Source organism: Mesoplodon bidens (genome assembly GCF_964165515.1).
Source record: "Mesoplodon bidens genome assembly, chromosome: 12".
NCBI classification, from domain to species: Eukaryota; Metazoa; Chordata; class Mammalia; order Artiodactyla; family Ziphiidae; genus Mesoplodon; species Mesoplodon bidens.
The window spans coordinates 3,143,922-3,157,435 of NC_138168.1; the positions used below are offsets into that span (position 1 = coordinate 3,143,922).

The following is a 13,514-nucleotide window of genomic DNA, read 5'->3' on the forward strand; positions in this document are numbered from 1 at the left end:
ACTCTTTTAACTTTTCTTGGGATCTGAGGGGTTCTTATGAGTGAATTCAGTAAACCAATATTGAGCCTAATAAACATAGAAAAAGCTTCAGGAGAATGAATCCCAGTAAAGTGCACGTCAATCTTTGATAATTAAAAATCTTTTAGTTTCTCTTTTTATTTTTGAATGTTTAAAATAGTTTAGAATACATGAGTACAATAATAAAATAAACTTTTAAAACTGATTAAATTTTATGAATTGAATGTACTTTTAAAGATCTAAAGTATATTTCCTTTTGTCTTTAGAAACAATGTCCTTCCTCACTGTAAACACATAATTCAGTAGCAATTTAACAACTTTTAAACACAGGTTAATCAAATAAATTCAATTCAATGAGCACTGATTTGAAGCTTAACAAACATAAGAAGTCCTTGACTTTAAAGAGCTTAATTTATACAATTTACAGAACTTACTATGGTATAAGGAAAAGGGAAGGTATAGAACCGGTGTAAGGTACCCTGACAGTACTTTAAAACAAGAAACCACATGTATATATGAATATAGAATGGAACATCATTCAGCCTTAAAAAAAGGAAGGAATCCTGCCACTTGCAACAACATATGATAAATCTAGCGGGCATTATATTAAGTGAAATAAATAAGACAGAGAAGACAAATAGTGCATGGTATCACTTATATGTGGAATTAAAAAAAAAAAGTCACACTCATAGAAACAGAGAGTAGCAAAATAGTGCCAGGAGTTGGGGCGGGGGGAGGGGGGAATAGAGAGAGCTTGATAAAAGGGTACAAACTTCTAGCTACAAGATGAATAAAGTCTGAGGATCTAATGAATAACATGGTGACGACAGTTGATGACACTGTCTTGTATAATTGAAATTTGCTAAGACAACAGAACTTGTGTTCATACGCATAGACACACACACACACACACACACACACAAAGGTAAATATGTGAGGTGATAGATGTGTTAATTAATTTGATTGTGTGAATCTTTTCACAGCATATACCTTTATCAAATCATAACATTGTACACTTTAAATCTTTAAATATATTGTAATTTTGTCAATTATATTTCAATAAAGCTAAACACAAAAAACAAGAAACCACCATTCTTTGATGAGTCTTCTATTGCTAAACAGCTGTGTAAAATCCACTTTGTGTATTTACATGCAGAAATAGTCATAATTTAATGTGCTCTGTCAATATTAAATATGTGAATATATACACCTAAGAAAAATTTGTCTGGTCTGGTCAAGTATATTTTTACAAGCTGCATGTCAGGAGTAGGGCCAGATGGAAGAATGGGGACAGGATTTTTTTTTCTAAGGAGAGGAAAAGGAAAGGGCAAAGAGATGAGATGAAAAAGGGGAAAGAGGGCTTCCCTGGTGGCACAGTGGTTGAGAGTCCGCCTGCCGATGCAGGGGACATGGGTTCGTGCCCCGGTCCAGGAAGATCCCACATGCCACGGAGCGGCTGGGCCCATGAGCCATGGCCACTGAGCCTGCACGTCCGGAGCCTGTGCTCCGCAACGGGAGAGGCCACAACAGTGAGAGGCCCGCGTAACGCCAAAAAAAAAAAAAAAAAAAAAAAGGGGGGAAAGAAAAAAGGCGTGGGGGGAACTGAAACCAGAGGGAAAAGAGTACATTAAAAATTAATGTACTTGCTTATATAGAAAACATCATGTCCTTCTCTGCAACATGAAAATATACAAATGAATAATAAGACAAATGCTGTCCACGCCCCCCATGTGTGTGTGTATGTATACGTGTGTGTGTATATGTACATAGATAAATTATTTTGGGTAGCTTACCAGAAAAATCTTCCTGAATCTCATGACTTAGGGCTGGAGAAAAAAAAATTTCAGTTAAGATCCAACTTCAGTTCCTATGGTCTACAAACACCATATAAGATCATTTAAATGGTTCTTTCATGCACCATTTCACATCTCTCAAACAAATCCTGAGAAATCAAAAGAAAGAAACTGAACACAACCAAAATACTGTATACAATGTTTTGAGACAAATTACTTAAATATGTATCTTCAGTTTTTCCATTTCTCTCCCTATTAATTAAGGAGTAAATACTCAATTGCCCACAGGTGGATAACCCACACTGGTGCAAGAATAGTCCCAGATTGACAATGCTACAAACCAAGAAGGGAGCAAGGCAGGGAGAGGTAGCACGTGAAACACACATACTCCAGGGTGTGCACGTGCATGTGTGAATACAGGCCGGGACTGGGTCTAGTCCAGCGTTCCCTTTCTTACTGTTCTCTAAGTTGAATATTCATTCAGTTATTGAAAAAGAAAATTATTGGGCATCTATGCGTGTTATGCACTTTCCAGGTGTTACAGTCATCACAGTGAGTAAAAGAGAAAAATCCCTGCTATTATGGAACCTCATTCCAGAAGGGGGAGATACAAGAAATATTTTTACAAACATCTGCTCTAAAGTTCACTGTGTTAATATAGTTACGTGGAACTTAAGATTCGGCATTATTTTAGTCCTTTCGATCTAATATTAGCAACCAGGGGTTTCACATTGTTGACTGTGGATTTTTTGTTTGTTGTTTATATGTGTGCAAGATACAGTTAGCTACAGTGTGAACAGAAATAGCCATGAAGTATTTGAAACATAATAAATGCTGACACAGAGGTCTTCCTTAAAGAAAAATCATGACAGAGCTAATGAATAATGTATACTTTTCTAGACATCTGAGTTTTTGATTAAAACTCTCCCTAAGAGGCAATATATATTAGATCTTATGCTAGCAAAAAATAGGGTAGCATGTATTTCTAGAAGAAATGTTTAAGATTTGAGGTTGATTAATAAATGGGGGGAAAATAAGAAAGAAAAAACATTTATCAACTCCAATCAAATTCAGGACTAAAGGTCCTTCATTAATATGGTAAAGCCATGAGCTGAATCGCAAGTCATCTGAGGCCTGGAGAATTTCATTCTGTTTCGAAAAAGTAAATGAAACGTTCTTTACATAAGAATGTGTGCTTAAAATACAGTTTTCTTCTTGCTGTTTTGGTTTGTTTCATTTCTACTTTCTAACTAGAATAACATTACCTTCTTTAAAGGAGAAAAGGATGAACTCCTAGAGTCATCATGGGTGAGAAATGGATTAAGAATCTGATACCTTGATTCTAGATTTTAGTCCTGATTTCTTTCCCCTGATAGATCTGTAACCTCTCAAAACAGACAGAAGTGAACTGTATGGTAGGTCTTTGCCCATGAAGGGACAGGCAGCTGAGGGGTACAGTATAACCTTGCGGCTGGCAAGAGACAGGCCGATAGAACAGCGCCTGGTGATGTCTACCCAGAGGGAGCACATGACAGGCAGGCCTCCGGAGATTTACTTGTAGGTATTAAGTTACAGAGTCTTACAAAGCTGGGCCAACAAGTATTTCATATGATTATTGATTTTGATCGCACCTAATTGTTTAAACTTGGGAAAAGTGAGGTTGTACTGCCATTTGCTAGCGCTTTCCTTAGTATAAAGAAATAACAGGAAAAAAAGATCAAAAATGACAAACCAAAATGACAATGGCACATAAAATATTATAGGTACTGAGACTCTACACCAGTAACTACTATACCTAAAGGAAACAAAAGTTGTTTCCACTAATACAGAATAAGGTACTTACCAATATGTATAAGATATGAATAATCCTTGATAACTGTTTCTACTCTAAAGGAATCATCCCGGTGATCAGCTATTACCGAGTCTAAATTGATATCCTTAAATGGAAATCGAAAAGAGAAAGATTAAAAAGTAAACTTTTCACCAAACTCCTATTATTCTACTTTTAAGCTGATCAGTGGAAGTTCATATGGTACTTATTTACAGAACCCACAAGCTAAATACACATTATTCCTGTTTTTTGCTCTCTCATACAACCCAGTTCTTCTCCCTCAAAGTATGTATCACAATTTTAACTATGCATTTGTCTATGCTTAATGTCTACCTTACACGCTCGTCTTTAAGCTCTAAGTGTAAGGGGCAGAATATTGTCTTCAGAATATTGCTCAGCACCGAGTAGGTGCTCATATATTTGTTGAATAATTAATTTGGAAAAAAAATTAGAATCAGGCAAGAAGCCAAGATATTTGTGTTCATTTTTATCTTTCCACTATTATGTGACACTGCGCAAATAACACAACCTCTTGGGCTCGGCTTATCAAAATAATAATAATAATAATAAATTCACTAACAAATTTTTAGATGTCTCTAATTTCTACATAGCTTTGGTGCAAGTTATTTTGGTGCCTATCGTTTACACCACACACTGAATACACTGTTCCACGTGGAAACCTTCCCCCTTCCCTTAATCATCCATCCTCTGCACTTCACTGATATCACCAATGAGAGCACACAGACCCCAACCTCGCCAGGCCCTGTCCTCTTGGTTCAGGACTGTTTGGTTAGGAGACAATACCGAGAGGCAGTGGAAGGCGGGACAAGCAGTGCCTCTCTGGGCCTCTTGGCTCTTTCAGGCAGAGGCTGGTCACTCCTGTGGAGCCATCAAATCCTGCTGCAGGAGTAGGAGGCACTCACCAGCTCAGATGTGGTTCTGTTACTACAGAAGTAGCATGAGTTCTCAGAAATTCCTAGCTGCCAGAACTTGTCTTTAAATCTCCACAGTTCCTCAAGTGTGGGAACCTTGCCAGTTGCTGGAGGATGTGTCTGGAGATGTTGTAAGTTGCCTGCTTATTTATCTGATTTCCCAGCTGGACTGTAAGCCTGGTGAGAGTTCAGTCTCTATGAATCTGGCCCATCATTAGATTCCTGAATTCTACGATGGTGTTGAAAATGAAGCAGGGATTCAATAAATACTTAGTGAATGAATTAACTCCTTAATTTTAGTTTTCAGAGGGCATTAACTGAACCCCATTAGTGGTTTAGGCATACTAAGCTCCAGCAGTAAAGTCTCTCCTGCCTCTTGAATTCCAATTTAAGTGCAGGAAATTAGTTTGTATGGTGAAGTTAAACTTGGACTCTCACTGCCGTTATCCATGCTTAAACAAAAAAAAAATCACAGAAGAGCACATAAAATATGCTTCTTCCTAGTCTATTTTTTCCCTAAGATGCTATGGCATGGTTGTTAAGAGCATATACTATGGAGCCAGCCTGCCTGGGTTCAAAATGCTAGATCTGCCGCTTACTGTGTGACTTTGGGTAAATTACTTAATTTCTGTTTCCTCATCTGTAAACTGGGGGTAACAAAAGGATCTACCTCACAGAGTTGCTGTAAGTTAATAAAAGAAGAGCTCTTAGAAAAGTACACCTGCGCATAACTAACATTTATTATTTACTTTTTTGTTTTTTTCTGATCTTAAAAATGTGTTTACCTTCTGTTTAGTATATATGACAATGGTGACTAAAGCGTCTGTTTGGAACCAGTCATAGCTGTAAAATATTTTAAAAAGAATAAATAATCATGTGCAGTAACCTATATTAAATAATTAAATATATAATTTTAAAATATATACAATTTAAAAATATAAAATATGACACAATGAATACATGATTTAAAACATACAGTTCAAAATCTACAGTGAGAAATATATTTCTCTAGGTAAAGTTTTTTTTCTAAATAATCAGTGGTGTTACCATGAAATAAATAATAAAGCAATTATTTCTCAATTTAAAATACTTATACTTCCATGTATTCCAACTTGGATAAAAACAAACAACATCCTTCACAAGGCACTTTTTATAAAGGTTACACATCTAAAATTCCTTTTTTTTTTTTTTTTTTTTTTTTTTTTTTTGCGGTAGGCGGGCCTCTCACTGTTGTGGCCTCTCCCCTTGCAGAGCACAGGCTCCGGATGCGCAGGCTCAGCAGCCATGGCTCACGGGCCTAGCCGCTCTGCGGCATGTGGGATCTTCCCAGACCGGGGCACGAACCCGTGTCCCCTGCATCGTCAGGCGGACTCTCAACCACTGCGCCACCAGGGAAGCCCTAAAATTCCTTTTATCAGAGCAGTAACACAACATGTTTTCTGAAGGAGCATGACAAAATCTACATGCTTATTACCTTCACTCCTCCCTGTCACAAATATATTATTACTCCTCAAGAAATTAACTCACCAAGGATGCTTAATGGTCAACAGTAAAAACTTAAGGAGAAACTAAGTCTTCGGTTTTGTAATAGCTATTGATCAAATTGATTCTGTTTTTGCACTTACTACCTGTATACAGGCCCCCAATGTGAATGCTAGGAGGTATCCTGAGGCCCTTAACTTAAAATTGAATATGAAATAATTTAACAGGTATAGCAAGTAGAGCCGGAAGCTGCTCTTATAGACTCACAATAGGGAGAAAGGTGGTAAGAGAAAGACTACAAATAACACACATAACCCTAAGGGCATCTGAAATATCATTAACAAAAATATACATGGATTGCTTAATTTACAAGACAGGGTACAATGCATTCTGAAGGATTTCCATTAAAAACTGATAAAGCAAACTAGAAACACAAAAAATAGAATAGTTGAATAAATTATGGATATTCTATGATCAATTTCCATCATATGATAGAATACAGACAAAAAATGCTTTTGCAGAATCTTTCATGACATAGGAAATTGATCATAGAATATACTGTAATACTGTATTATCAAAATAGGATAGTATGGAAATAGGTATGACATGAATAAACTGTGTAGAATAAACCAAATATTAAGAGTCTATATCCAGGGTTGATGGGATTACAACTGATTTTATCACTTTCTTTTGTATTTCTCTGTATTTTCCAAGTTTTCTACCATGAGTGTAAATTTTATAATCAGAAAAAATAGCTCTTTTTTAAAGTTGTGGTGTTTAAAATGGGTTAAACTTCAGTTATGTTAAAAATTCATATTTATGGAACAGCTCATTCTCCAACAATGCCTGATAAATGAGGCACTACAGTTCTTGTGTCAAAGAAGCATAATTAATATAATAAGCAATAAATCAAACTTAGAGCCATTTTTGTAACGTGTATATTTTGGTGTAGAACTGATTACGCTTAAAAAAAGTAAAACAAGAATGCATACCTCGGAGAACTCGGCCCTTCTTTGGCAAGTGGATCTGTCGCTTGGCTCTTGGGAAGCATGCCTTCACAAAGAAAAACAAACAAAATAGCTACAGTTCATCTATGTAGCATTTTTCTTTTCTTTCCCCCATCTTTTCAGTAAACTTCTTATTGAAATACTATAAAGGGACACAAGTCATAAATGTACTACTCAATGAATTTGCATAAACATACTCTTGTATCCAGCACCTCCCTGTGCCCCCTTCCACTCAGGGCCCCTCCCCCAAGGATCATCACTTTTCTTTTAACATCATGATTAGTTTTTCCCTGCATTTGGCCTTTATAAAAAATGGAATCATAAAATATGTTCTCTTTTGGTCTGGCTTTTTTGGTCCAGCTCTATAGATATTTCAGTTAATGTCAAATCAGCATGATTAACAGTAAACAATAAATCAGGTCTGGAGCTTTCTGAGATTTTATCCAGGATGCTGAATACATCAGTAGTTTGTTCCTTTTTATTACTGAGTATTACTACACTGTACAAACATACCATATACCAGAATCTATTCATTCTCCTGTTGATGGACATTTGGGCAGTTTTTAGCTATTACTTATAGTGCTGTTATAAATGTTCTTGTACATGTACATATACATTCTTAAAGAACATCCATCTACATTTCTGGTAGGTATATAGGACATGTATATGTTTAGCTTTAGTAAATACTGCTAAACAGTTTTCCAAAGTGGTCATACCAATTTACACTTTCTACCAGAAGTGTATGGGAGCCCTGTTGCTCCACCACCTTGCTGACACGTGGTATTCTGTCTTTTTTCATTTTAGACATTCTTGTGGATGTGCCCCAGCATCAAATTTTATTTTTTATTTTTACTTTTTTTAAGATTTAATTTTTAATTTATTTTTGGCTGCATTGGGTCTTCATTGCTGCATTCAGGCTTTCTCTAGTTGTGGCGAGCTGGGGCTACTCTTTGTTGTGGTGCGCGGGCTTCTCATTGCGGTGGCTTCTCTTGTTGCGGAGCACAGGCTCTAGGCACACAGGCTTCGGTAGCTGTGGCTCATGAGCTCTAGAGCACAGGCTCAGTAGTTGTGGCTCACGGGCTTAGTTGCTCTGCAGCATGTGGGATCTTCCCGGACCAGGGCTCGAACCAGTGTCCCCTGCATTGGCAGATGGATTCTTAACCACTGAGCCACCAGGGAAGTCCTCAACATCGCATTTTCAAGGCTCTGGTTTTCTCATTGTTTTCAAAAACTCTGAGAACACGGAAGAGCTCCAAAGATACTATCAGTGATACTATCAGACAAACAACTTCAGGTGTTACATCACAAACTGCATAAAGTAGTCTACAATAAGACAATCTTTTCTAGTTAAAAAAGAAAAGGTAATTCATCTGGCAATCCAGCTTATTAGCTGAATTTCTATAACTTTCTTGTGCAAATAGGGAGAAAAAAACACCCAATTTTTAAACATACATTAGTAATACGGTTCAGTCAGAGTAGCCCCGTGCATTTCGTAAGTGTCATACCAAACTTTTTTGGGGGGTTAGCAGCAGTGTCAGTCATAATTCCAAGTCATACTGAATGGCTGAGGAAGCCAGAGCCGCCGAGCCCAGAGGAGGGGAGATTAATAGGCTGGCTGCTCAGCATCTGTGTATACACTGGAAGAGCACCCCGTGCCTGAGGGAGGGACATGTTCAGCCTGGCCTCTGAGGGTGGAGCTCCTAGTCACCATGAGTATTCAAGCTGAGGGCAGATGAACACATGTTCAGGGATGTTATAGAAGGGATTATGGTAAGAGTCAGGGCTGTTCGATGCTTTGTGACCCCCTAGAGAGGTGGGAAAGGAAGGGTGGGAGGGAGGCTCAAGAGGGAGGGGATATGGGGAGATATATGTATGCATATGGCTTATTCACTTTGTTGTACAGCAGAAACTAGTAACACTGTAAAGCAATTATACTCCAATAAAGATATATATAAAAAAAGAATGTAAACAGTAGTTACACTCCTGAAAAAAATCTATCCTATAAAATAAAAACATCAATATAAAAAGATTTAAAAAAAAGGAGGGCTGCAATAAGGGGTCTATAAAGTTCTCTGCCAAATCCTCTAAGCTTAGGCAAGTAAACACATCCTTTGTATAAAAAATATCTAAATACCCCAAATAATTCTGTGAGGCAATATTGTACACAGTCATGTGAACATGATTCATTTTTTACTATAAATGTATATGACTTACCGTTTAAGAGTTTCTTTTCCGCATGATAGTCTGTACAGTGGTTTAGAAAAAAAGTTAGGTAAGAATATTGTAACATTAGAGAGAAGATGGGTTAATATTATTGAGTTAAAGGTAACAGCCCTCTTCTTGAAGGGCTTTCTTCCAAGGCCTGAGGAGAGAAATAAGGCTGATAAACAGATGGCCTATGCTTTAAGTAAGAAATTTCATCTCTGAAGACCGCAGGCCATTTCTGCGGGTGTTTGTCTCCCATTTCACTGGGATTTTTCCTCCTTCTTTGGACATTTTTGTTCTAATATCTTGGTTAATTTCTTGAGAAAGCACATAAAGACCCAAGTTTTGTCCTGGTCATCATATTCTAAATTAGTTAAAACTATCCAGAGTTTATTAGATTACACTTTATATATGAAACACACATATTAACCCAAAGAAAGACACCTTATTATCTTTCCTATCTAGGTGAGCAGTTAAAATGATTATTATTACTCCAAATTTAAATGGCCAAAATGCTGAAAATATGTTAAGACTTTCACTTGTATATCAGTGCAATCAATCATTAGGGGTACAAGCCAGAAAAAAACTTAATGGGTGTCTTCTTTCAGGATGGCAGCCAGCTCACAAATCTGTATTATATTTTGATCACCACAAGTTTTATAACCATATGTCAAAATAAAACCCTCAGCAAGTTACCAGAGTTTAAAAAAAAAAAAAAAGAATGCCAAGCTAACACAAAATATTCAAGTAGTAAACTAAATTGACAGACATTACTTGTTAAGGTGGCATCATCTTGTTTTGCAGAAAAAGAAACCAAAGTATGTATATCAAAGCTTTCAAATTTTTTTATGTTCTGATTTTCAATCAACCAGAGATCCCATAATTACTACCACTTCACTCACATGCCATAAAATACCCATGATTAAGGAGGTCAGATAACCATTCTTTTTATTTTCCCCTTTTTACCGAAATAAGTTCATAGCTGAAAGGGATCTCAACAACATACACCAAATTATCATCCGCTCCCCTCATTAAAGGCTGAAAATCAGAGGTCAGGACTTGAATGAACCCCACAGCTCTTTAGCAGCAAAGCCAAGATTAAACTTCATCTCCCCTGAAACTAAGCACCATTTTTCTTAACATGTCATTGTGAGAGATAATACTTTCTGAAAAGACACAGGACCTAAAAACCATTTAAATTATGCCTCAAAATGAGCTTTGTTTTTCAACTACCAGATGAAAATCTAGTCATTAGTTTGCAAGGGATCACTGATGTCCCTGCTTGCTGACTTACTTTCATACAGTTTCATCTGTCTTTGCTGCTGCAGTTGTGATCATTTGTTTTATCAATATCTTAGAACAAATAGCAAACTCACAGTAACATAAGTAAATTAAACCTAGTTTCAGTGTACAACATAGTTGGCAGTTTGATGAATCTCATTTATCACGTAAAACAACTTGTTTTTATCTAAGAGGCTCAGATTTTGAAAACTTGTCCCCAGGGTATTTGTTTCTAGGGAAAAAATATGTCATCTCATATGATTACTTCCTGTCTGATGTGAATTGATTTGAACCTGTCAGAACTTTATGGATCCTGCTAAGTCATTCATTTTTTTCTGAGTCTTTTTTTTCTTTAATACAAGAAGTATCAGTAGGAAGAGAACATCTACCTAAATGATCTAAAATATCTTTAAAACTCCACTAGTGTACTTTTGCAACTCTTTTTGAAAACTGAGTCACAGGGCTTCCCTGGTGGCGCAGTGGTTGGGAGTCCGCCTGCCGATGCAGGGGACACGGGTTCGTGCCCCGGTCTGGGAGGATCCCGCATGCCGCGGAGTGGCTGGGCCCGTGAGCCATGGCCGCTGAGCCTGCGCGTCCGGAGCCTGTGCTCCGCAATGGGAGAGGCCACAACGGTGAGAGGCCCGCGTACCGCAAAAAAAAAAAAACAAAAAAAAAAAACTGAGTCACAGAAATAAGAGAGGCTATTTTTTTTTTTATTGTTAAGCACATTTACATCAGAGTTACTCTAGGCACATGAGATACTTTCCTCTCTAACAAGAAATCTAACATTCTGTCTTGATAACTAATTCCATCATTCGGTTGGCTCCATGGCCAAGAAAATTTGCATCTTCTTATAATACTGGTTAGACTGCATTACTCTGATCAGAGCTTCTGCTTTCTGGAAAGGTCAGAGTCCTTTAGAAGGCTGGAGCTGTGATCTATCAGCACTCAACTCTTCTTTGGTAAGAGGGTTGGTGACAATTTTTAATTGTGACCCCAATCTAGTTTACCTCTTCTAAGTGGAGCCACAGAAGGATCCCCTGGGATGGGGAAAGTTAAAAAACAAGCAAGCAAACAAACAAACAAACCCTGTCTTACTAGTATACTCATTCATTTAACAAATACCTGTTGATCATCATCTTAATAGGGATAGTGACACAATATGAAACCCTTTGGATAAAAAGTTAGGAAAATACGGCTACATGTTCAGTTTGCTTATACATGCGTAAAGATGATTTGGAAGGATACACAATAACAGGGTTACCTGCATCTGTGCACAGGAGGGAAAAGGGTAGGTGGGAGACAAAGGTATGACCATGGCACTTCTCATTCTGGAATCATGTGAATGTATTACTGAAAAAATTAAATAAACTAAATTGGAAACTTCAATATGGTCTTTTCAATATGATATGATAAGTGTTTTAAAAGAGATATATAGAAGGTGGCATGGAAGCACAGGGATGCGGGAGGGCATTGCTACTTGGAATTTGAAAGGACTTCATTGAGGAAATAATATTTTAGCCACATTTTGAAAATATGTAAGCATATGTCAGGAGGCCCTGAACAAAAACATTCTAGGAAGACAAATGCTGCACTTTTATACCTGAATGTCATATTTATCCGGAGCTACATACCCCATCTTCCTTTCTCACTCCAAAAGGCCGACGTCACGTAACCATCAGATAGGAGCTCCGTCTTATTACCAGGGATCTTAGTCACAAAATCGAAAGTGTACCATTCCATGTTCCCTTTACTGCTTTGCCTGGCCAGAAGACTCCCTGGTTCTCTACAATGTGTTTAATAACCATTTTTCTCTAGAAATTCTTCCTCATCTCTAAAGAGAACTAACTCTTCATAACACAACTGAGGCCTAATTCTTGGTTTTGTTTCCGAAGTCATAAACTCATTTCTCAAATTCTATAAAATTTAATAATTTATGTATTATTAAATACATTATTAAATAATACATAAATAATAATTTATGTATTATTATCCTTCTCTTTTACTCTCCTTAATATATCTTTGTCAGTATCTTCTGAATCATCTTCAAGTTTTGTACATCTCTCAAACTTCAAGGCCCAGAAGTTTAGTCCTTATCCTAGAAGTAGTCTACTAGCAGAATTAAAATAAAGGTTTAATAGTTCAAACACATACTCTGAAAAATTCCAGGATTAAAAAGTTCTAAAAGTACCAGAGTATATAGTTACTTATTCCTGGTCAGTTTTTCTCTCCACGATTCATTTAACTAATCACAACAAATACTGCATTTTTAGAAGTTTGTATTTTCTGTTTTCAAGTCTATACTTGTCATTTTTTATTCAATTCTCCAATGTATTAGTTATTTTCTACTCTTGTCCTATCCTCAGAGGGATTAACCACTCCTCCTTATTTGGTATGACCTATACACAAATATACACACATTCAAAAATCATTTTTCAGGACTTCCCTGGTGGTCCAGTGGCTAAGATTCCACGCTCCCAATGCAGGGGGCCCGGGTTCGATCCCACATGCCGCAACTAAAGGTCCCGCGTGCTGCAACTAAGACCCGACATGGCCAAATAAATAAATAAATATTTTTTTAAAAGCTTGTTAAAAACAATCATTTCTCTCTGAAAACCAAACAAATACTAACTTAAACCAAACACTGGCCAGTCACAATCATACAGCAAGACCCACTTCCTGCTCAGGCCTGCATCTGCCCCCTGACCAGGGACTTCTCACCCCCCATTTTTAATTACCCGTCCCTTATATCTTTCTGGCAGGAATCACTCAGACAGTGGGACCTACAGCACAAAAGCAAATGAAGGCAGCCTGGCTGAGAAAGCAAATCTGCTCGGCCAGTAAAGTCCACTTCATCATGACACCCGCTCCTTTCTCTCCACTAGTAACTGTCTTGCTTCCCCCGTACTGAGCCTCTGAGCTTGTGCTCTGTCCACCCACTTGAGCCCTGAACTGTCCCCATTTT

The 13,514-nt window shown here is 37.4% G+C and overlaps 1 protein-coding gene across 2 annotated transcripts in view; it reads right to left on the minus strand.

Annotated features, from left to right (window-relative positions):
- Window positions 1–13,514, minus strand: part of LOC308625975 (cytochrome b5 reductase 4) — a 94,318-nt gene that overhangs the window by 38,589 nt on the left and 42,215 nt on the right. The window contains exons 5-9 of one of the 2 annotated variants that reach the window (XM_081250657.1): window positions 9,278–9,307; window positions 7,049–7,109; window positions 5,360–5,417; window positions 3,655–3,748; window positions 1,812–1,844 (exon numbers count right to left, since the gene is read on the minus strand). In XM_081250657.1, the coding sequence (XP_081106783.1) occupies window positions 1,812–1,844; window positions 3,655–3,748; window positions 5,360–5,417; window positions 7,049–7,109; window positions 9,278–9,307 (276 nt within the window). The remainder of the gene's footprint in view (window positions 1–1,811; window positions 1,845–3,654; window positions 3,749–5,359; window positions 5,418–7,048; window positions 7,110–9,277; window positions 9,308–13,514) is intronic. The other variant, XM_081250658.1, reaches the window with a different exon arrangement.